This window comes from Panthera tigris, chromosome A2, assembly GCF_018350195.1.
Source record: "Panthera tigris isolate Pti1 chromosome A2, P.tigris_Pti1_mat1.1, whole genome shotgun sequence".
Taxonomy (NCBI): Eukaryota; Metazoa; Chordata; class Mammalia; order Carnivora; family Felidae; genus Panthera; species Panthera tigris.
This window is the reverse complement of record NC_056661.1, coordinates 116,910,012-116,934,513: the sequence shown is the minus strand read 5'-3', so window position 1 is coordinate 116,934,513 and position 24,502 is coordinate 116,910,012. Positions and strand designations below refer to the sequence as shown.

At 47.7% G+C, this 24,502-nt stretch overlaps 1 protein-coding gene across 1 annotated transcript in view; it reads right to left on the bottom strand.

Moving 5' to 3' along the window:
• NFE2L3 (nuclear factor, erythroid 2 like 3) overlaps window positions 1-24,212 on the bottom strand; it is a 31,257-nt gene extending 7,045 nt beyond the window's left edge. Inside the window, exon 1 of the mRNA XM_007077133.3 lies at window positions 23,379-24,212. Within this exon, the coding sequence (XP_007077195.2) occupies window positions 23,379-23,954 (576 nt within the window). The 5' untranslated portion in view covers window positions 23,955-24,212. The remainder of the gene's footprint in view (window positions 1-23,378) is intronic.
• Between the last annotated feature and the right edge of the window lie 290 nt (window positions 24,213-24,502).

The window sequence follows — 24,502 nt, the reverse complement described above, 5'->3', positions numbered from 1 at the left end:
TGTGCTATCATCGCAGAGCCTGATGTGGGGCTCGAACGCACGAAACTGAGATCATGACCCGAGGCGAAATCAAGAGTGGAACCCTTAACCAACTGAAGCCACCCAGGTGCCCCCGTTTTTAAAGTGTATTTATTTTGAGGGAGAGGGAGAGCGAGAGCATGCTCGCATGCGAGAAGGGGAGGGACAGAGAGGAGAGGATCCCAAGCAGGCTTCTGGCTCTCAGCAGCCTGACAATTCGCAGGGCTCCTGAGCCAAGATCAAGAACAGGACGCTTAACCAACTGAGCCACCCAGCTGCCCCATCAAAGGATCTATTTGTAATTTTTCTCTTTCAGCAGGGATAGTGCACTGGGCTAACTCCGGGACATCAGCACCACACCCATACTCTTAATGCAGAGAAATGCTCATTTTAAAAAACAAGCAAATAAAAACACACGAAGGTCAAAGGAATGTAAAATCTACAGATGCCAGAAGCAAGGAAAGAAATCAAGACGAGCAGAAAGAAGAAGCACGCGTGCTAGTGGCCCACTTGGTTTACTGGCTTCTCTGTTCGCTGGACTGAACTCTGACCTTCTCAGCTTCCCTCCTGACCCGGGGTCGGTCTTGTTCCTGTCTCAGTCGGTCTCTCTCTGCACGACTCCACTCTTGTGCTCAAGGACACTGCTTCTGCTACTCTGTCCTCTTCTGCGTCAATTATTTCCTGTCTTTTGGATTATTCCCACCAGCCTACGAATCTACACCACCTCTCATCTTTAAAAATCCCTCCCTTGGTGTCCCATGTTACTCGCTAGATCCCATCCCATTCTTCTGGTCCCTTTTAGAGCACAATCCTCCGAAGAGTCCTCTGGTCTCCATGCATTTTCTCTTGGACCTACTCCTGTGGGAATTTTGAAACACCTCACCAGGGTCTCCCCAAGTCGGACAGTTCTCCGCACTCACCTTACCGGACCCCGTCAACATTTCCCTTAGATACTCCCTCCTTCTGGAAACAGGTTCTTCACCTGGCATCCGAGTACCTTCTCTATCATCTTGCCTCACCAGCTACCTCTCTCTGGCTGAAGCTTCATGTTCACCACCTCTAAACAAGGCAGTACCCCAAGGCTCAGTCTCAGGCACCAGACACCATCCCATCTCCCAGCTCGTGTTTGCTGTTCCTTCTGCTTGTAGGGCTCTCCCTCTGCTCACTCCTCCACTCCCCACCCCGTGGCTCTGAAGTTCAGGTCTCTAGTCAAAATCACCATGTTACTATTATTTAAAACAAATAAATAAAAAGGCACCTCTCCTCTCCCATCAATATCTATTTCCCTTGCTTCATAATTTTTTTTTTCATAGCATTTAGCACCAGCCACATAGTAGACCCTTAGTAGATACTTGTGGAATAGATGAATTCCTAGACACAACATCCGAAGACTCTGGTAGGGACCCGCTTCCAACTGGTGAGCTGCTATTGTCTTGCTCTTTCCTGCAATTATGTGCTGATTCCTACCTAAATTTGGGGAAGGAAGAAAAAGGTGATGGGTCATCATTCTTTTAATGGCTCTCCTGCCAAAGCAAGGTTTCTTTTCCTTTCCTTTCCTTTCTTTTCTTAAGGTTTGTTTATTTATTTTGAGGGAGAGTTAAGCCTGAAGATAAACAAATTCAAAATTCTGGGTTCCTGAGGCAGCTTACTTTGTTTACAAATTTGCTGTTTGGGCTTAGGAGCTTCTAAATTCTAAATTGCATGACCTGTTTTAGAGCCATGAAGCGAGGTCCTTTTCATTAATCTGTAGTATGTGAGTTAATACAACATGTATAGATACATGTGGACTTGGAAACAGAGGAATATGTTAAGTCTAAAGTTATACAAACAAAACAGAGGGAACAGGTAGCTAATACAGGCCTGGGTGAAGCCGATAAAGAAACCAACCAGACTTTAGTCTGGAAAGGCTTTTGGGGGGGGGGGGGGGAGTACTTAAGAGCCGTAATGGCCTGCCTAAAAACTCCGGAAGAGAAAAACTGAAGGTAGAGAAGTTCTGTATGACCACTGTTCACGTTACAAGAAGCAGAAAAAAATCCTTTAATAATGAATAACTCATTAAATGAGTTAAACAGAAGAATCAGAGTCCATTTGAATATAAACAAGTAAATGAGGGAAAAAGGAAATCTCTTACAGTAGAATGCAATTAAAATCAAGGGATGCTAAAACTAGGGAGTAAAAGTTTGACAAGAAACAAGGTAAATAGTCTCAAGTATCACTTCACAGATAACTTAATTACAAAGAGAAAAATAACACAACAGGAGACACATGGCCAACACCACCTAAGTCTAATGGTAGATTCCAGCATCACAAAATGGAAATAAACTGACATCATGTGCCTTCTGATACGATATGGAGAAGTATAAATGACCACTTCTGTGATATTCCTGCCAAAAACTCATAATCTCAACATAGTCACGAGGAAATATCAAATAAAAATTGGGGCCATTTTACAAAATAACTGTCTGATGCGCTTCCAAAATCTAGAGTTTAAGAAATCCAAGACAGGAACTTTTCCAGATGGAAGGTGCCTAAGAGACTTGGCAACTGAATACAATGTGTGACCCTGGGTTAGATGCTGATCCAGGAGGAAAAAGTATTATATAGGACATTTCTGTGATCATAGATAAAATGTGAATATGGACAGATTAGACAACGGTCTTAGATTTAGGTTCATTTCGTAATTTTGATAATTTTGATAAATATACACTTTAAGTATTTGGGTACTGAGGGACAAAACAGCTTCAACTCACTCTTAAATGTCTCACGACCAAAAGAATTCTGTAGAGATAGCTAGCAATAATTATAAAACAGGGAAGTCATGGGGCAAAATGCAAACAACAGGTAAACCCGAGTAAAGGATATATGCTATTCTTGTGACTTTTTTTAAAGTTTGAGATTCTACCTCACTAAAGAGTGACCCTAAAAATCCATACATGGCAGAGTCACTTTGGTCAATGCAACAGCAAAGGGTTGACCCAGAAGTATTCTTCCATTAAATTTTCTGCTAGTCTGTTATTTTCTTCCTGAAGTGTACAATAGCCGTATCAATTGCTTTATTATTTTCCCCTCATCCTTTCCACTGTTTAGACTCATATTTTCATCTTCTTGCCTAATTGCTTTGGGTATGCTTCCGGTATGCTTAATAATAACGGTGACCCTTGATTCCAGGAAAGCACTCAGTGCGTCTCCTCTGGATACTCTTTACTAACTACGGCACTATTTCATTTGCCGCCAGATGTAGGTTTCCACACACGAAGCGATTCTGCAACACAGCGGGGCGTCCTCCCATTTTAACTCAATTCTGATGCTACCTAACCGAGGAGAGCGCCAGATGCCACAGGTTGAGCGCTTGCTCTCACAAGCCTGCCCATGCCCCTTCCTTTGGATGTCCAGTGCCAGTCCAGGTTGTCACCTGTGTGTGCTTCGGAACCACCCACGACCCCCTCCTGGGGACTGACTAATTCGCTGGAGTGGCTCACAGATCTCAGGAAAAAAAAATTGTACTTACGAGGTTCCCATTTCATTATAAAAGAATACAACTCAGGAACCACCAGGGGTACCAGGGGCGAGGTATGCGGGAAGGGGCAAGGAGGTTCCACCCCCAGGGCGTGCCACTCTTCCACATCCTCACCAACTTGGAAGGTCTCTGAACGCCACACCTCGGGGCTTCTCTTAATGGCGGCTTCACTTGGCAGGCACGACTGATTAAATCATTGACCGCTGGTCACAACTGAGCTGCCAGATGGCAGCTTCCCCAGAGGTCTGAGAGGTAAGGGGGGTGGTGGCCTTGGCACCCCACCCCTGGGGACTTTACAAAGGCCACCTCATTGACATAAATCGAGAGTGGTTGCAAGGGGCTTGTTGTAAATAACAAGACTTTCCTTTTACCTTTACAGCTCTAGAACTCTTTTACTCTAGAACTATTTTAAGAACTGAGGGCCAAAGACCAAATATTATAGCAAAAGATGCTCCCACTGCTCTTAACTTTTAGGAAACCAAGAGTTTGGGGAGCCCTGGGCTAGAAAGGGAGATGAGGATCAAATACACATTTGAACCAGACCATCATACCTGACGTTCTCATCCTGCTCATGACTTTAATAGGAATGCTTTTTTTTTTAAAGTAGGCTTCATGGCCAGCATGGATCCTGACGCGGGGCTTGAACTCACAACCCTGAGATCAAGACGTGAGCTGAGATCACGAGTCAGACACTTAACCGACTGAGCCACCCAGGCACCTCTAATGGGAATACTTTTAATGATTCACCACCAGCAAGGATAACACATGGACTTTTATTCGAGATTCGGCGATCAGTTTTTAGTCATTCGTTCAATCAATACATACTAGATGCTGGGGGATGCAAGAGTGAAAAATTCAGACTGCCCCTTCAGAGTTCACATTCAAAGGCAGGGAGCCGAAAATACAAGTGAACTAACAAAATAACTGCAAACGACGGCAAGTGAAAGAGGAAAGAGGAGACCCCCTTTAGTGTTTGGCCAGGGAAGGGCTCTCAGGGGAGGTGGTATTTGAGCCGAGATCTAAAGAGACAGAAAGAGGAATACATCAAAGGCAACGGCAGCGGGTAACATCCCAAGAGCGCGCTCACGTGCCTGTTACCATAACGTGTTTCATTAGCTTCTAAATGATGGATATTCACTTGTTTCCAACATTTCCTCCTAACAAACAATATTAAAACGTCCTCATCCATACTTCTTTGCAGACGTGTGCAAGCGGCACAAATTCCTGGAACCTCTGCTAGGTCAATGGAGATGCACATTTTTTATTTGACGGATTCTACCCAACTGCCCTTCAGAAATGTTTGTGGTAATTCAAATCCCTGCCAACAATGGATAAAAGTGCCAACTTGATAGATGAAAACTGGTATCTCATTGTAATTTTACTTGGTCTTACCGAGTGAGGTTGAGAGCCTTTGTGTTTCCTTTTCTGCGAACTGTTTATGGCCTTTGCCCATTTTGCCATCAGGGTGTTGGTCTTTTTCCTATTGATCATTAATGGCATAGGGTTGTTTTTACTCCCCCGCCTCCCATCCAGTCTCTGCAGAAGTGCAAGAGCAGAAGTGGGGACACAGACCAGTGGGGAGGCTACTACAATAATTTAAGGGACAGTAGATGACAATATGGAAGAAGGTGGTGGTAAGAAAGAGAAAATCCATGCTATATTGTAGAAAGAGAATATGCAGGGCTTGTTGATGGACTGGAAATGGGAGATCAAGAAAAGAGAAGAATTAAGAATGACCCCTAGGGGCGCTTGGGCGGCTCAGTCAGCCGGTTAAGCATCTGACTTCCGCTCAGGTCATGATCTCAAGGTTTGTAAGTTGGAGCATCGCATCAGGCTCACTGCGGGGCTCGCTGTGAAACCGCTTCAGATCCCTTTCTCTCTGTGCCTCCCCTGCTCATGTGCACTCTCTCACTCTCAGAAATAAAAACATTAAAAAAAAAAAAATGACTCCTAGATTTCTGGCTTGAATAACTTGGTGGGCAGTTATGGAGAGAACAGCGGAAAGACAGTGAGTGAGTTGTTTAATTTGGACATGTTAAATTTGAGACGTGAAAAGTCAGGCAGAAATGCCTTATTACACTGGTGAGATGAGAATCCGGAATTTACAGCAAAGGTGTGAACTGGAGGTATAAACTGGGAACACCTCAACAATGGCAGCAGCGACAAAACCCTACGGGAACCAGCAAGATTCCAGCAAGAGAGGACAAAGCAAGGGGAAGGGGCTCGGCACTGGGTCCTGAGGAACTGCAACATCCCGTGGTCAGGCAGAGGAGCCGGCAAAGACGCTAAGGAGGACAGAAAGCGAGATGCAGGGCAGCCAAAGGAGATCAATGCCTCAGAATCCGAGAGCGTTTCAAGAAGAATGGAGTGGTTGATGGTGTTGAGTGCTCCTTAGGGGTTGCACATGGTAAAGACAGAAAAGTAGTAGTAATTTTAGCAATAAGAAAGTTGGCGGCGGCCTGAAAACAATCAACTTAGGGGGTGCCTGGGTGGCTCAGTCGGTTAAGCATCGGACTCTTAATTTTGGCTCAGGTCATGATCTCACGGTTCGTGAGTTCAAGCCCTGAGTCGGGCTCTGTGTTGACAGCACAGAGCCTGCTTGAGATTCTCTCTCTCTCCCTCCCTCTCTCTCTCTCAATAAATAAACTTTAAAAAAAAAAAATCAATTTAGGGTCAAAGCCAGTGATACCGTATAGAAGAATAAATGGGAACTGACAAATTAGAAACAGCATCCAGACAATTCTTCAGGAATGTTGGCTATGAAGTGAGTGAAGAAATGGACAGAGCAGTGTTTTGTTCGGTTTTAGAGACGACAGAAACCACAGTACCTTTGTAAGGGAATGGTTCAGGAGACAGAGTAACGGTAAAGCAAGGTCCCACAGAAGGCAACAGAGGACAAATTGCAAAGTACAAGTGGTGCGGCTGATTCAGAAAGAGGTGAAATTAGAGCTTTTATTTCAAGATCAGGAGGAAGTAGATGGAAGAACGTATTTGAGGATTTAGTGGTGGGAAGGTCTATCCTTATTTCTGAAGGTATTTTTTAAAAAGTAGAAATGGATATTGAGGATTAAAGGGATTTAAAGGTCAACCGATTTTTGACAAAGCAGGAAAGAATATCCAATGGAAAAAGACAGTCTCTTCAGCAAGTGGTGCTGGGAAAACTGGACAGCGACATGCAGAAGAATGAACCTGGACCCCTTTCTTACACCATACACAAAAATAAACTCAAAATGGATGAAAGTTCTCAATGTAAGACAGGAAGCCATCAAAATCCTCGAGGAGAAAGCAGGCAAAAACCTCTTTGGTCTTGGCCACAGCAACTTCTTACTCAACACGTCTCCGGAGGCAAGGGAAACCAAAGCAAAAATGAACTACTGGGACCTCATCAAAATAAAAAGTTTCTGCACAGTGAAGGAAACAATCAGCAAAACTAAAAGGCAACCGACAGAATGGGAGAAGATATTTGCAAATGACCTATCAGATAAAGGGTTAGTATCCAAAATCTATAAAGAACTCATCAAACTCAACACCCAAAAAACAAATAATCCAGTGAAGAAATGGGCAAAAGACATGAACAGACACCTCTCCAAAGAAGACATCCAGACGGCCAACCGACAAATGAAAAAATGCTCAACGTCACTCACCATCAGGGAAATACAAATCAAAACCACAATGAGATACCACCTCACACCTGTCAGAATGGCTAACATTAACAATTCAGGCAACGACAGATGTTAGTGAGGACGTGGAGAAAGAGGATCTCTTTTGCACTGCTGGTGGGAATGCAAGCTGGCACAGCCACTCTGGGAAACAGTATGGAGGCTGCTCAAAACATTAAAAATAGAACTACCTTATGACCCAGCAATTGCACTACTAGGTATTTATCCAAGGGATACAGGGATGCTGTTTCAAAGGGGCACATGCACCCCCATGTTTATAGCAGCACTATCAACAATAGCCAAAGTATAGAAAGAGCCCAAATGCCCATTGATGGATGAATGGATAAAGAAGATGTGGTGTGTGTGTGTGTGTGTGTGTGTGTGTACACACACACACACACACACACACACACACACACACACACAATGGAGTATTACTCAGCAATCAAAAAGAATGATATCTTGCCATTTGCAACTATGTGGATGGAACTGGAGGGTATTATGCTAAGTGAAATTAGTCGGAGAAAGACCAATATCATATGACTTCACTCATGAGGACTTTAAGCGACAAAACAGATGAACAGAAGGGAAGGGAAACAAAAATAATATAAAAACAGGGAGGGGGACAAAACAGAAGAGACTCTTAAATATGGAGAACAAACTGAGGGTTACTGGAGGGGGTGTGGGAGGGGGGATGGGCTAAATGGGTAAGGGGCACTGAGGAATCTACTCCTGAAACCATTGTTGCACTAGATGCTAACTTGGATGTAAGTTAAAAAATAAATAATTAGGGGCGCCTGGGTGGCGCAGTCGGTTAAGCGTCCGACTTCAGCCAGGTCACGATCTCACGGTCTGTGAGTTCGAGCCCCGCGTCAGGCTCTGGGCTGATGGCTCGGAGCCTGGAGCCTGTTTCCGATTCTGTGTCTCCCTCTCTCTCTGCCCCTCCCCCATTCATGCTCTGTCTCTCTCTGTCCCAAAAATAAATTAAAAAAAAAAAAGTTGAAAAAAAAAATTAAAAAAAAAAATAAATAAATAAATAAAATAAATAATTAATTAAAAAATAAAATAAAATGAAATAAAAGGATTTAAAAATTATGCCCAGAAATTATTGGACACTCTTTCCTCCAAGAGGTAAAGCTTAATTCCCCTCAGCTTGTGTGGGGGCTGGACCTAGTGAATTGCTTCGAACAAGCAAGGTGGAAGGGATGATTATGGCACTGGCTTCTTCCTTGCTCTCTATCACTTGCTCTGGTGAAAGCCATCACGCGAGCTGGAAGATCAAGCTCTCTATGGCGAGGAACTGAGGCTTCTCGCCACAGCCATGACTGATCCATCTCGGAAGGGTATTCTACAGCTTCAGTCAAGCCTTCACATAAATACAACCCAACTAACACCTCGATTAAGGCTTCATGAGACCCTGAATGCGAACCAGCCAGCCAAGGGGCCCCAGAATTTCTAACCCATAGACACCATGGGATAATAAATATTTGTTGTGTTAAGCCATTAAACTTGGGACAATTTGTTAATGCAACAATGGATAAGTAACATAAACATTTAAAAAATGCTTTTTGCATCCACATTTCTTGTATCTCTTGCTAATATTTTACTTAATACTCTGCATGAACATGCGTAAGAGTAATTCTTAGATTTCTTTGAAGTATTTTTTTAGGTCTTGGTATCACTGTTGTTTGTGCTGGTTCTGAAAAAAGAGATTTGGGAAGCTTTATGTAATAGAATTCCCTATTGGAAAGTTTGAAAGAATTCTTGAAATCTACCCACACCAGTTAATATTTTTTAACTTTTTTTAAACTTTATTTATTTTGAGAGGGAGAGAGAGAGGAAGAAAGAGAATCCCAAGTAGGGGTGCACCCCTGTATTTTTTAACTTTTTAAATAAATCGTGCCAATGATGTTTTCAACTTCTTTCATGGGGTATGCCAAACAACCCTCCCAAAAGGGCTGATTTACATCATCATCGGTGGTATTTGAACATATCCACTTTCTTAACGCTTTGCTCATTTAAAGGTGGCTGAGTCGGTTAAGCGTCAGATTCTTGATTTCAGCTCAGGTCATGATCTCGTGGTTCATGAGAGGGAGCCCCACGTCAGGCTCTGAACTCACGGCACAGAGCCTGCCTGGGATTCTCTCTTCCTCTCTCTCTTTCTCTCTCTCTCTCCTCCTCCCCTGCTCGCGTTCTTGCTTTCTCTCTCTCCCAAAATAAATAAACGTTAGAAACATATTTTGCTAATTAAAAGGTCAAAAACGCAGCTCCTTAGCAGCAATGATCTTGGGGCTCTCAATGTACCCACGAAGCAGGTGGTGACGCAAAGACAGTGGAGGCGGGGCTCTAGATTCAAATTGGGGGCGGAATCTATGTGTGAGAGGATTTGCAAATACTCCTAAGGATGGAGGCGTTTGGAGCTAGCCAGGGGAGCCAAGGGAGGAAAGTCAAGGTCGGAGCAGGAATTTGAGCTGTGCTGCCCGAAGGTACTGTCTCTCCTCCTCTCTGGCCACATCGAGGGAGGCGGGAGAGGCAGGCGGTGAGACGTGGAGGGCTTGCTTCACTTCAGTGCTGAGTACCACCTAGTCTCCGGAGAGGGCCCTTTCCAGTTCTGCCTCTCCGAAGGTCTATCCGTAAGTGGCCAGACAATTTAGCACCCAAACCAGTCCATTTTGGAAAGGGTAGGAGGGTGCTATTAACAAGCTGGACAACAGGCACAAAGACTGTCCCAAATGGTCACCCTCTCTGTGAGGATGACAGAGGACGACAGAGGAGACTGCTAACTATCAAGAATCTTGATGGCAAATAGGATTCCAAAGACCCAGGGAAGAGACACACTTGAACCCGCACAGCCTTGGGCACTCAGTATTTTTTTAGCTGCTCCTTCACTTACACATTCAAGTGCCAGCTGCTGCGAGCTATTAGAAAGTGAACAGAAACGTGCTATGAGAAGTGACGAATGAGAAGAATCTTCCCCGGGTCAGTGTGTAACCCAGTTGTGTAACCCAGGCTGACCAGGGAGAGTATAAAGGCCTGGCCAACTGTGACGAGCCATGTCAGCCCGGAAGCTGCTAGTTTCCTGAGGCTGCACCAAGCTTGACTTCTGCCCTGTCGCTTTCTTGTCCCCCTTCCCTAGTTGTAGCACCCACAGTCACTCCCTTGTAATCACCCTGCACACTAAACTTGGGTCTCAGAGTCCCCTCCCCAGAGAACCCAATTTGTGACAGCACAGTTAGCAATTTTCTCTTGGCAGGAAGAAAGGGGAGGCCAGATCTCTAGACAGGGAGGGGTAGAGGATGTGATATGACATTTCTATTTAGAAAGTAAAAAACGCCTATGGCACTTGAAACATAATTTGCACAGCCTGCAAGGCACCTCAAAAGCCCAAAGGAGGGCTCAGATCCAAAAATGGCCGAGTAAAAAGGCTCATCCTACTCCTATCAGCTGTGTGACCTTGGGCCACTATGACCCTCAGTTTCCTTGTCTGTGAAGTGGAAGGATATTTTCTAACACACATTTTAAGGGATTCGTTGAGAAAAAGCACTTTGTACATTAAGATGTTATACTAATTACGACTCCTTTCTACCGCTTTTTCATTCTCAAGAGTTGCAATTACTAACTGCTGGCAACTCCATCAGAATGTCAAGAGAAAGCCATACCTGACCCTGGTACCAGTAATTATCATCTTGGCTCTCTTCTCTTCCTGTTTTTCTCAACTCAGTGACATGGGGCTGAGACACAGAGCATATGTGTTTTACGAGTACTGTTGTATACACTGGAGATTTATGGTCCATGCTCCTAATTTAAAGAGTGGGTAAGTCAAACCCATCATTAAGTTACTTTTTATTTGTGTGTAGGTGATTTTTACTCTTGTGGGGCTGGGACTCAATTAAGGAAAAAAAAAAAAGTCTCCACACTTGCCATAGGAAGCCACCGTAATCTTGTGAGCTGGAGCACTTCAACACTTCTACAAGTCCAATGACTTGGACTGAACCGGCACCTGCTAGAAACGTTCTCTCCACCACAGTCCTCTGCTAGGAGGGGACTTGTCTCTTCCTCCCTATGGATCCACAACCTTATGACTTTGGGCCCCTAAGCTAAAACTCAAGTCTTTCTGTCTCTAAAACGCCATGGCTTCTGGGCTTTCTCTTATGACACTTATCTTATTCTATCTAAAAATTATAATTCTTTGGGTCTTTTCTTTCCTGATGGGCTGTAAACTTACAACACCTGTCCTCCAGCTGTAATTCACCTGTGCCACCAATGTTTCTTTTTTTTTTTAATGTTTATTTTTGAGAGAGAGAGAGACACTGTGTGCGAACGGGGGAGGGGCAGAGAGAGAGGGAGACACAGAATCTAAAGCAGGCTCCAGGCTCTGAGCTGTCTGCACAGAGCCGGATGTGGGGCTCAAACCCACTAACTGCGAGATCATGACCATGGCCAAAGTCGGACGCTTAACCGACTGAGCAACACAGACGCGCCACCCCGCCCCGCCAACAATGTTAAGGTGCAGAGTCTTGCAAATTTTCTGAGGCAGTGGAGGTAATGGGAAGGGGAAGAGAGGAGCAAAGCTGGGCTTTTCTCTTCTTGCTAAATCCCTGAAGTTCCTGATAACTGGCACCATGATTTCCAAGCCTGTACTTATTATAATGTATTGGGACCTCAATACTGTGATGCAGAGCTTGACCCTGAAAAAAGTCTTTGTGAACAGTCCCAGCTGGCTTAGCTGGGCCTTTCATTTATGCTTCTGGGGGAGGAACGACTGAGACCTGCTTTGACCTTTAGGGCTGGATGGACCTTCAAAGACAAAGAACAGTGTGCTGCCTACGAGAAGGATGACATCAGAGGGAGAGGGGTGAAGGCCAAAGAATTCTGAGGCCTGTCTCTATGCTGGAGGCAAGCTGGAGTCATCAGGTCTAGAGAGAAACGAGGAGCCAGATAAAGAGAGGCTGTGTTCTATTTGGCCTGGGTGGTTTTTAATAGCAGTTTATAATAATTATAGTTCACATTTATTGAGCACTCGCTGTGGGCCAGGCACCACATATGTGATCTCATTTAAGTTGCTCAGAGGTAGGTACTCTTGTTATCTCCTGTTACAGAGGAGGAAGCTGAGGCCCAGAGAGGTTAAGCAACTTGCCTGAAGTCACACAGCTTTTAAGTGACAGAACCAGGATTTGGCTGCAGGCATTTGTCCTTCATGGCCGGATCTTAGCCACTGCACGAGTTCTTGTTTGTCCCTCCAGATCTGTGTGTGCCCACAGAAGCTGTCCCCTGCTAACTCTGGGCAGGCTGGCTTCCAGCTGGGTTCAACAGTGGGATGGCAGAAGCAGGAAGTCTGGACAGCGAACAAAGGAAAGGCCAGAGCACTTCTCCGCTTTGATCGTCGATGACGGCCCCCTCCTCATTCAGCTTCGGAAACTTTCAACCCTTCCCCTTTGGAAGTCTCTGGGTCCTCTAACATCCCCATCTGTTCCCATAAGAAATCATTCATTAAGTCCCTTCCTCTGAGCCACCTAGGGTAGATTGTGCTTCCTGCCAGAGCCCCGGCCGCAACACCACTGCCCACACTGGCGTCCACTTGCTTCGCTCCGCGCCACGCAGATGAGAGCAGCAGCCGTGGGGAGGGCTGACTCCAGACCAGGAAGCGATGTTCTGTCTGTCTATCACCTTCCCGTGCAAATACGGCCGGCTGGCTACAATGCGAGGTGTGGGAGGTGTGGATCTCGTCTGGTTCGTGAGTCCAACAAACCAACTGTGGAAAAACTACTCGTGAGACGTTTGGGGGAGCCTGAATACCGACTGGAAATTTGGTGATTATTGAAGAATTACAGTTGGTTTTTTTAGGTGTGCTAATGGTGATGCACCGGTGATGTTTAGAAGGGTCCTTATATTTTAGGGATATATGCGGAAATATTTACAGAAGGTTTTCTGAGTCAGTGAAGGTAGTGGGAAAGAGTCAGACAGGAACAAAGATGGGCTGTTTCTCTTCTCTTGAGAAGTCTCTGCAGGGAACTGGCCGGGGAATCATAAGAAATGAAGTCTGGGGGTAGGGTGGGGGCTGTAATAGACAAAACAAGACCGGCCATGAACTGTAACTGTTAAAGCCAGATAACAGAGACAGGAAGTCCCATTACCCTGGGTCCTGGTAGCCATTCTCTCTCCACGTGTAATATATGCTTGAAATTTTCCCATAATAACACAAGATAGAAGCTAAACTCATTTCTGAAGCCCCTGGACATGGCAGGGAGGCAGCTAAGCAGCTGGCAGGAATGCTCCCCAAGGCTGAAACGAAGTTATTTGATGTGACTGCCCACTAGAAGTCAGGTGTAAAAATAACAGTGTTTCTAAATAGGAGCCTCCACACTTATGACACAGGGTATGAGCTCCAGCACACAGGCTCTGATTTTAAAAGGAGCTGTTTCCCATACAAGCAGCCCCTCTGTGCAGGCTGAGGGGCTGGGGGGAGTGGTGAGGTAGGCAGTAGGAATTCATTTAGAGGCGCCTGGGTACTCAGTCGGCTGAGCGTCTGACTCCTGATTTTGGCTCAGGTCATGATCTCACGTGGTTTGTGGGTTTGAGCCCCGCATCGGGCTCTGTGCTGGCAGAGTGGAGCCTGCTTGGGATTCTTTCTTTTCTTTTTTTTCTTTTCTTTTCTTTTCTTTTCTTTTCTTTTCTTTTCTTTTCTTTCTTTCTTTCTTTCTTTCTTTCTTTCTTTCTTTTTCTTTCTTTCTCTCTCTCTCTCTCTCTCTCTCTGCCTCCCCCACCCCCTCAATAAATAAACAAACATTAGAAAAAAAATTCATTTACGATTCATTTATTTAATGAATAAATAAATGATTACCCCAGCAGGCAAGACAGGCCAAGTGGGCCTCAAAATGCATAATGTGTTTGTATTTCTTTACTGTTGAAAATTTCAAACACATAAAATAAGCAGAAAACAGAACATAGTAATGTACCCTTCATCCATTTCAGCCACTATCAGCACTCTGTCATTCTTCTCTCATCAGTATCTCCATCCCTCCATGCAAAACTATTCTAGCACAGTATTTAGGTAGGATTTACATAGGCAGGAATGCATAAACCTTAGCTGTACAATTTCGATAAATGGAGGCACCCACTTAGCTCACATCTTAACTGCAACACAGAACGTTTTCACCTGCCCAGAAAGTTCTCTCCTGTTCTGGTATTTCTACCTTGGCTTTGTCTGCTTTAGAACTTAAGCACAAGCTTTCAACGGCATTCATGCATGAGCTATATTTGACCCTTGAACAACACAGCCTTCAACTGCGCACGTCCACTGATACGTGGAGTTTTTAACAGCATTGTACCGTAAACAGTTTTTTTTTCTCTTCCCCATGATTTTCTTAACATTTTGCTCCAGCTTCTTTTACTGTAAGAATACAGAATGTCATGAACATAACTTACAGAATATGTCGTCAACTCTTCATGTTATCAGCAGTTCAGTTTGGGGGGAGTCAAAAGTTACACATGGCATTTCGCCTGTGTGTGGCATCAGAACCCTGAACCTGATTGCTCAAGGGTCAACTGTAGTTCTGCATTCATTATTAGTTTTTTGCCAAGCTAGTCCCCCACCCTTCAGCAAGGAACTAGAGAGATCTGGCTTCAGCTTTAAAACACCAGGCACGTCTTCCATTTGGGGGTGGGGGGGGCGGAGGGGGGATATTGGGAGGCCATGGGAAAGAAACCTAAGAATCATCGGGAGGTCCCATAAACTGGAGATTCCCAGGCCCCACTTGAGAAGCTCTAATTCAGCCCATCAGGGGTGGGCCCCCAAATCTACATTTTAACAAGCAACTTAGTAAATGATGCAGTCACTGGATGACCCTGGGAGAAACTCCACTCTAAAGAAAGGCTAAGAGGGGAGCCTGGGTGGCTCAGTCGGTTAAGCATCCGACTTCGGCTCAGGTCATGATCTTGGCGGTCTGTGAGTTCGAGCCCCGCGTCAGGCTCTGTGCTGACAGCTCAGAGCCTGGAGCCTGTTTCAGATTCTGTGTCTCCCTCTCTCTGACCCTCCCCCGTTCATACTGTCTCTCCCTGTCTCAAAAATAAATAAATGTTAAAAAAAAATAAAAAAATTTAAAAAATAAAGAAAGGCTAAGAAAAGTGTGCCGGGTTGGCTTAGTTGGTAGAGCATGTGACTCTTAATCTCAGGGTTGTGAGTCCAAGCCTCACATGGAGCGTGGAGCCTACCTGAAAACAAACAAAAGTTATTCCTTTATTTATTTATTTTAAAATGTTTATATATTTATTTTTGAGAGAGAGAGAGAGAGAGAGAGAGAGAGAGTGAGGGGCAGAGAGAAAAGGGGAGAGAGAATCCCAAGCAGGCTTCACGCTGTCAGCACAGAGCCCAGTGCAGGGCTTGATCTCACGAACCATGAGATCCTGACCTGAGCCGAAACCAAGAGTCAGACGCTTAACCAACTGAGCCACCCAGACACACTCAAAAGTTCTTCCTTTGGATGAGCCTTCACGTTCAGGGTCTGGCTCCTCCACAATTTCCAGGCCTCCCTTACATAACAGCTCTTCAAATATCTGAGTTGCCTATCATGTTCCTCCCTCAGTCTGATCTTCTCAGCATGGCACATCCCCAATCCATTCAGCCATTTCCAGCAAAGCAGGTCCCAGCATGTCCTAGCAGTCTGATACTTTCCTCCAGAGGACAGGGGTTTCCTGGAGATCGGACCCCCAGCTCAGGGGCGATAAGAGCAAATCTTCTGCTAGACATCTATTAGCACACCAGGAACTATACTAGCCTTTTAACATACAGTGTTCTTTAACCATCATAAGAACTCTCCCCAAAAGACGTTAATATTCCCCTTCTACAATCTGGGAACTAAGGCTCACAGAGGTTGCCCAGGAAGAGCCAGAGCTGGAACGGTGTGATGGTTAGTTTCAGGTGTCAAAGTGGCTACGCTCTTGTACTCAGTTATGCAATTATACACTAACCGAGGTGGTGCTGTCAGGATATTTTGTACTTGTGGTTACAGCTACAGTCAACCAAGTGACTTTAAGTAAAAGATTACCTTGCTAATGAGTGAGACTCATCCAACCAGCTGAAGGACCTTGAGAGCAAACCTGAGGTTTCACTGAGGCAGAAGACATTCTGCCTCGAGCCTGCAGCATCAGTGCCTGCCCCGAGTGTCCAGCTCCCCCAGAGTTGGGACTTGCCAGCCTCCATAACTGCATCAGCCAATTGAAACAAATCTCTAAAACAGATATATAGGGGCACCTGGGCAGCTCAGTCGGTTAAGCGTCTGACTCTTGATTTCAGCTCAGGTCGTGATCTCATGGCTCATGGGTTCGAGTCCCGCATGGGGCTCTGTGCTGACAGTGCGGAGCCTGCTTGGGATTGTCTCTTTCTCTCTGCCCCTCCCCTCCTCAAAATAAATCAATGAACATAAAAAAAAAAAATAAACTAGATGTATACACATGCATACACATGTATACATGTATTTATCATACTGGTTCTGTTCTCCAAAGAACCCTGATGCCAATGGGAAGCCAGTTCTATCCAACCTCAAAAGGCCATGCCTTGCCTCTACGTCACTGTCCATACTCTGCCAACCACTATCTGCCACTCAACCCAAACCAACCCAGGTGTGTGTCTGAGCCTCAGCCAGCTTCTGCTGCCCAGAGGTGTACTGGAATATTAACACAGATCCTTAACAACTAGATTTTGAGAATAAGCTACTCATATCAAAAAACTGCCGCAGATGGGGGAAGCATGTTTCCCCCAAGTTTTGTAGTGTGTGGAAGGTATGGTTTACTCGGTGCTTAACAGTGGTGATTTGTTCTATTCCGGGCAAGGTCACTAACTTGCTATATCACTTTAGGCAATCCTAAATTTCACCACCTGATTAATGATCATGCCAACCTGAAAGTCGGCTTTCCATGGCCCCCATCCACTCAAACTGGCATTAAACGGTCAGATGGCCTATCAGGATTTCAGATCTGACCTACTTTCCAGTCAGGGTGCTATCTAGCCTTGAATGACCCAAGACCCGTTCAAGCTCATGGCATTCTGGAAGTTCTGGCAAGGCAACGTGACGGATGGGTGAGGAGTGCTCAGCAGAGGTGGGCTGCACCGGCCTCTGCCCTTGACCCTGGCCTTGGTGCTACTTGCAGGTTCAAGTGAAGACTCAGTTTCCAAGCTCAAGACACTGCAGTCCCAAGGAGAGGATGCCAAGGCCCACCTATGAAACATTACACAGTGCAGCCGGGCTCAAAGGAAAGAACAGGAAATGCTTATCGCAGAGGTGATGATAGTTGAGAGGAGTCTGAGAATTTAGCAGTAAAAGACTTGGAAGGGATGAAAGGACACATTCTGGGCCAAGGTGACAGAGTGAGGTGCAGGAGAGCACGGGGCGGTCTGGGGAAAAGGAAGGGAGAAAGTTTTAGGTGGAAAGTAGGCCACAGGTAGAACCTAAGTGGGAGATGAGCTCAGCTTGGGCAGCTGGGGAGTTGGGTCACACTAGCCTAATGGGGTGCCTCAAATGACAAAAGATTGAATTGGTAGGTAGGTCATGAGCTGGTGGACGCTCCCCAGATGAAAGTGAAGAGATGACCGTGAGCTTTGGAAACCTGTGCCGGGCAAGAGAAGGAATAAGGAATAAATCGGGGCAGGGGCGTCACAGCCCCAGCTGAATTAACAGCAGTAGCAGATGTGACTGAGGGCTTACCGTGTACCAACCCTAATTTGTATGATCTCATTTAACCCTCACAACTCCCTAAAGCACTCCTACCATCCCACTTTATGGATAAGGGAACCAAGGAACAGAGAGGTTAAAAAGTGTGCCCCAGATCACACAACCTGTCAACAGTGAGCCGAGATCTACAGCTACCCCTGCCTCGGGTCTGACTCCAGCGTCAAGTAAACTTGACCACTGGCCCAGCCTGCCTCGGGAGTCCCAGCCCGGGCCCTGCGCTCTGATTTCTGAGCTGAGAAGCAGGGAAACGATACAAGGGACACTGCAGAGGGTGATATTTCTATAAACCGCATATTGAGGTGAAAAACTGACTGGAAGAAGTCTGAAGTAAGGTTCCTTGGGGTTGGCTGCACATGAAGCCAGCAAAAAACACCCCAGGTTTGCTCATGGGCTTACACCAAGTCCTGCAGCAAATGATCGTACACATAGACCAGCTGCTTCCAGAAACTGTTGCGGCCTACTTGCTCAACAAGCTGAACGCCCCAAGAGTTGCCAGGAAAAGGGAGATGGTGACTGCGTAATGGATTGAACCGTGTCCCTCAAAATTCCCGTGCTGAAGTCATAACCCTCAGTATCTAAGAGTGTGCCTTTGTTTGGAAATGGGGTCAATGCAGATGCAATCAGTTGAGTCGGGTGGGCCCCGATCCTGTACGACCAGTGTCCTTACAAAAGGGGAAGTTTGGCTACAGGTGTGCACACAGGGAGAGTGTCTTGTGAAGATGAAGGCAGAGATTGGGGCGACACAGTAGAAACCAAGAGTCACCAAATATGGTCAGCAAACCACCAGAAGTTAGCAGAGAGGCCTGGAACAGACTCTCCCTCTCAGCCTCATAATGAACCAGGCCTTGACCTCCAACTTTTCACCTCCAGAACTGGGAGACAAATTTCCGCTGTGCAGGCCACCCAGTTGGTGGCACTTTGTTAGAGCCGCCCTGGGACACTGATACAGTGACCCTATGCCATCTTCTCCTGTGTAAGACCATAGGTGAATGTTCACTGCGTCCTTAAGCAAAGAGCCTCCTCTGAAACTTGGTTACACTGCGATGTATGAAGGTATAAGACTATTTTTGTATCATGGGCGTGAGTTAAAAACAAGCAAGTGTTTGAGATTTCATCTATCTCCAACTGCCCAGGCACCAGTGACTGATTAACTTTGCTTTTGAAATGAAAAACCAATTTTACTGTAACAATTAAGGAGCTTCTTTCTCTTCCTTTACGCTTAGATTCTTCCTGTGACCCAAAGAAACCCAGTCTAACCCACGAGGTCCTGCTGGACCCCTCACCCAGCACAGGGTCCCTCTCCTGGGGGCTTGAAACCATTATCGAGATGACCACAAGCCTCTCAGCTTCAAAGGGGAGACAGCTCTCTGAAATGCTGACGGCTGGCTATAGGCCAACATATGCTCACACATTCAATTCTGCAAAAACTGTTCAATTCTTTGTTTAACCTGTGCGTTACTTTGAAAACACGTGCATCATCGGTCATGAGTGAATGGCTGTGGTTATGAAGGGAAGCAGGTCTACCCTGGGGAATTCCGGGTTCTGTTTTCAGATGATGATTGGCCCCGCTAAGAAGTGAAACCAAAGCAGTATTTCTTCTGATACTTGGAAAATCCCCCTACTCCGAAACAGTTTTGCATATGTACAAAAATTATGGAAAATTATACCGTTAAGACCAGAATCTCCTACAGCTCAAATAAGCCACTGAAATTATCTATTTAAAGACAAACGAAACTGGGCACCTGGGTAGCTCAGTTGGTTAAGCATCCAACTCTTGATTTTGGCTCAAGTCACGATCTAACGGTTCGTGAGTTCAAGCCCCACATCGGGCTCTATGCACTGACCGAGGGAAGCCTGCTTGGTATTCTTTTTCCCTGTCTCTCTCAAAAATAAATAAACTTTAAAAAACAATAAAAACAAACAAAACAAACCTACGCTGTTCCTGTAGGACAAAACACTCTCTCTTGTCGAAGTTAACAGTAGCCACCTTGCAAGAGCAGGGGAGGGGCAGAGAGAGGACAGAGGATCTAAAGCGGGTTCCACGCTGACAGCAGTGAGCCCAATGTGGGGCTCGATCTCATGGACCAGAAATCATGACCCGAGCCAAAGTTGGACGCTCAACCAACTGAGCCAACCAGGCACCCCCACACTTCTAAGCCAACTACACGGAATGAACTGATTCTCACAATCCTGTGTGGTGGGCACCTTTATTACTCCCATTGCGCAGGTGAGGAAAATGAAGCACAGGCAGGCAAGGAAACTGGCCCAAGGTCACAGAGCTGTAAGTGGTAGAGGGCTGGGATTCAAAACCAGGCAGTTTGGCTGCAAGACACCACACCCAACCCCCTAACAAGCAAACAACCAGCTCAGACTTACAAACAGGACAAAAGGAAACAAAGTGAGTGGGGACTGGTTAAGTAGCGTGGGTTGAGAACCGAGGCAGAAAGAAGAGAACAGCAATTATATTCCAAGCACGGGGCTGGCACTTCACACATGCTGTTCCCATTTAATTCGCACAAACCTTGAAGTCAGTGTTACTCTCCCACTTGAGAGGTGAAACACTGAGGCTTGGAATGATTAAAGGAACCTGTATGAGGGCACATTAGTAAGTGATATCCCTAAACCCAGGTTTGCAGATTGCAAAAACCTGCGCTGTTTTCCCAGCCCATTTTCTGCAGAGTCATGGTTTCAAATTGTAACCTCAGTATTACGGATTATTGCTTTTAAAAGCCAACCCGGGAGGCGCCTGGGTGGCTCAGTCGGTTGGGCGTCCGACTTCGGCTCAGGTCATAATCTCACGGTCTGTGAGTTCGAGCCCCGCGTCGGGCTCTGTGCTGACAGCTCAGGGCCTGGAGCCTGTTTCAGATTCTGTGTCTCCCTCTCTCTGACCCTCCCCCGTTCATGCTCTGTCTCTGTCTCAAAAATAAATAAACGTTAAAAAAAAAAAAAAAAAAAGCCAACCCGGGGCTGCCCGGGTGGCTCAGCTAGTTAAGCATTGACTCTTGATTGCAGTTCAGGTCACGATCTCGAGGTGCATGGGATAGAGCCCTGCACTGGGCTCTGCGCGGACAGTGAGGAGCCTGCTTGGGATTCTCTCTCTCCCTCTCTCTTTCTGCCCTCCCGGGCTTGCGCTCTCTCTCAAAATAAATAAACATTGGGGAAAAAAAAAAAAAAGTCAATCCAGCACTGGAGAGTGGTGGTGCTGAGGTCAGGAGTGGGAGTCATCACCCCCATCCCAGCTGCATGCTGGTTCAGAGAACCTGGGTACAGACACAAATGCTTAATTAAAGTGCTAGCTTGGGGGGTGCCCGAGTGGCTCAGTCGGTTAAGCATCCGACTTCGGCTGAGGTCATGATCTTGCGGTCCGTGAGTTTGAGCCCCGCCTCAGGCTCTGTGCTGACAGCTCAGAGCCCGGAGCCTGTTTCAGATTCTGTGTCTCCCTCTCTCTCTGACCCTCCCCCGTTCAAGCTCTCCCCCTCTCTCTGTCCCCAAAATAAACGTTAAAAAAAAATGTTTAAAAAAAAATAAAGTGCTAGCCTGGGAGTCAGGAAGCTCAGGTTCTAGTTGCACCTCTAGCACCAATTAACTGCGTGGCTTTACCGAAGTCCCCTAACATCGCTGGTCCTCTATTTTCTTTTAGTACAAATTGTTTAGAAGGATGCCCGGCCTGCCTACCTCACAAGATTGCTTTAAAAAAAAAAAAAAAAGGTATTGCCAAACACATACAAACTTACAACCAAACTTCCTTATATTTTCTTTGTTTTTGCGAATCAAGGCGAATTGGCTGTGAAAATGTAGGGTGTTCAGCACCTGATCATCACCAGGATGCATATCACCGGGGCACCCCAGCAGCTGCCGCGGTCCAGCCGTGCTAGCTGAGGAAGGCAACACCAGGAGAACGGCCCCGTAGGAACTTCATTCTCCCCGCTAGGAAAGCTGGGCTCGAGGCCTCCATGGAGGTGCGGCCAAGCCTTGGCCCCCAGAGCTTCCCCGAATGCAGGTTTGCAGAGACTAAATAAGGTAATGCTGGGAAGGGGAGGGAACAGCTTCACCTCTCCCCAGGTCCGGGTTTGCTTTGCAAGGCAGGTGACATTAAGTTGGGGGGGGAGGGGGGGGAGGGTGCCATCTGCTACAGCATGGAGCATTGGGTTTCTCTCCCCACCCCACTCCCCTGCTGCAGAATCCGGGAAAGGTTGCAGTGCCCCAGGCACCACCCCTTAGGAGGCAGAAGATTCAGGTGAAGGCCGAGACTGGATGAGTGAGTGGGAAGAGCCTTCCACTTTTTGTTTTCGACAGGAGCCCACCCAGACTCGCACTAACCCCCATCCCATTAGTTCCGGCCTCAGGAAGAGGAAGGGATCGGATCTGCATAACAGTGAATCACAAGCACTTCAGCACAATGACCCCTCCAGGAGAGGGTGGAGAAGCTCGTCTGGCAACTGCCTACACAAACGGGGCAATTCTGAAGAGCAGCAAACAAACCTGTCTACCCCAGTTCCCATTGTGCATGAGATTGCGCTCCACAAAAACAACGTCCAAGGAACACCTGTTGATCGATACCAAACGTTAACACTCAGACTTGGGCCAAGAGACAATTAAAAAGGTCACTGTGAAGGAACTTTGGGCAAGATGGTTTTGTGAAAATTGGAATTAAGTGTCCTTAGACTCCAGCAGCTAGTAGGAGCACCACATAGATACTTCCATCAGTCCATCTCGGCGAGCTCTGTTTCAAAAGGAAGTTAACCCAAGGGATTTGAACCCGTAAGCCAAAGGGCACTTAAGTCACTAGGTGACCGTCAGGGCACATGCTTGCTTTATGCTAATTAAAAGTTACACAGGTTCCAGGAGGGAGGAGGGTTTCTAGGAGCCAGGGATGGTTAGGTCAGCGGACCGTCCACCAACTGGCCTCAGACTCAACACTGACCATGGCTCTTTAATCCAGGCAAGCAGCAAAACGAACTGCAACTGGGTTAAAATCCGGGAAGGGGCCATCACGTTAGGCGGGAGAGTGAGTTCTTAAAGAGAAACGTGTCCTCCTGGTGGCCAAGGCCACTTTTGGATTCCCCGGTTCGGACACATGTTCCGGAAAAAACACATCTCAGTGTGCACGACGTACTGAACAAAAACCGTAGGCGAGAAAATCACCAGTTACCCTTCCCTCCACTGCCCCGAACTAGCCTTGACAGCCATCAAACACAGGAAAAAGGTACCCCCTACGGACAAACGGATGATTTCACCCACTTCTTTCTCAAACACCCAAAAGCCACAGCGACAGCACTAACAGCTTTTGTTTGGATTCACAAAAAAAGGGAGGCGAGAGTGATCCCGAAACTGCAACCACCCAGGGACTGAGGGTGGAAGAAGGGCGGGTGTGCTCCCTCCCGGGTCCGTCACAACACTCCAGGGCTCCTGGCCAGCTCCCCCAGCACCGTGCTCGAGTCCCAGCTCTCCGGTTACCTGGCTCGCTGCGGCGTCCAGCACTTGAGCCGTCGGTTCTGCAGGTGCCTTCTCCTCTTCCCCAGCGTCCAAGGGGCTACTCGCAGCCGCTCGGGGGTCCCCGCCATCCCCCGGCGCAGCCTGGCTACTGTCGTCCACGCTGGCGCCGACTCCCCCGGCGGAGGAGGCGGCGGCGGCGGCGGCGCCGAGCAGTCCGTGGGCTCCGTCGGCGTCCCCTGCCGCCACGCTGTGCACCAGCCACGCATCCACTCGGGTGCGGGGGATGAAGGGGACCCCCAGCGCGCGCACCTCCCGGAGCAGCCGGCCTGCGGACTCCGCCGCGGGGTCCGGCTCGCGGCCTTTGGGGTGAAACTGGTCCGCGCGCCCCCACACTCCCGAGGCCGGGAAGGGGCTGAGTGCATAGGCAGAGCTCGTCGGGCCGCTGGCTAGCAGCAGCTCATCCCAGAGCCGGGTGGGCGGCGGGAGCAGCAGGTAGAGGTCCAGGTCAAGGTCCAGGTGGAGCCCCGCCAAGCTCAGCAGGATGGTGAGGTGCAGGAGGCCGCCGCCGTCCGACCACCACGGCTTCAGGTACTTCATCTCCCGCCGCGCGCCCCGGGACGCCCCTGCTGGCGCCCGCGGGTCCCTGCGCTGCTGCGGCCGCCGCTTTGGCACGTGCGGGCCCGGCGCTCTGCGGGCACCTGCCCGGAAGAGACCGAGAAGCGAAACAATGGACCCGGGCGCGCAGGGGCCGTCGCGGGCTCCGGGACCGGTCACAAAGACGCTCCCTCGGCAGCCGGCGCTGTGCCAGGGGCTCAGGAGAGGCGGAAGAGGAGCCACCTGCCCGGAGAGCCAACCCGCCCGCCTTCCCCGCAGCCCAGCGCTGAGAGCAGGCCCCGCCCCTCCAGCTAGGCTCCGCCCCGGGCCGCGGGCGCTGCCGCCGGGGACACGCCCACGACCGCCCCCAGGCTCGCGCCCGTGGGAGGGGCCCGCATGGGGCGGGGCTCCCCAGCTCAAAGGTTCTTTATTCGGGGGGAACGCAAAGCTTTCTGGGAGCAGAGGTTGTTCTGGGCACCAGGTGGCCCCAGCCCAGTGCCCGGGGGCCTGGCTGCTGTAGCTGAAGGCGCGGGGTGGGGGTAGGGGGTGAG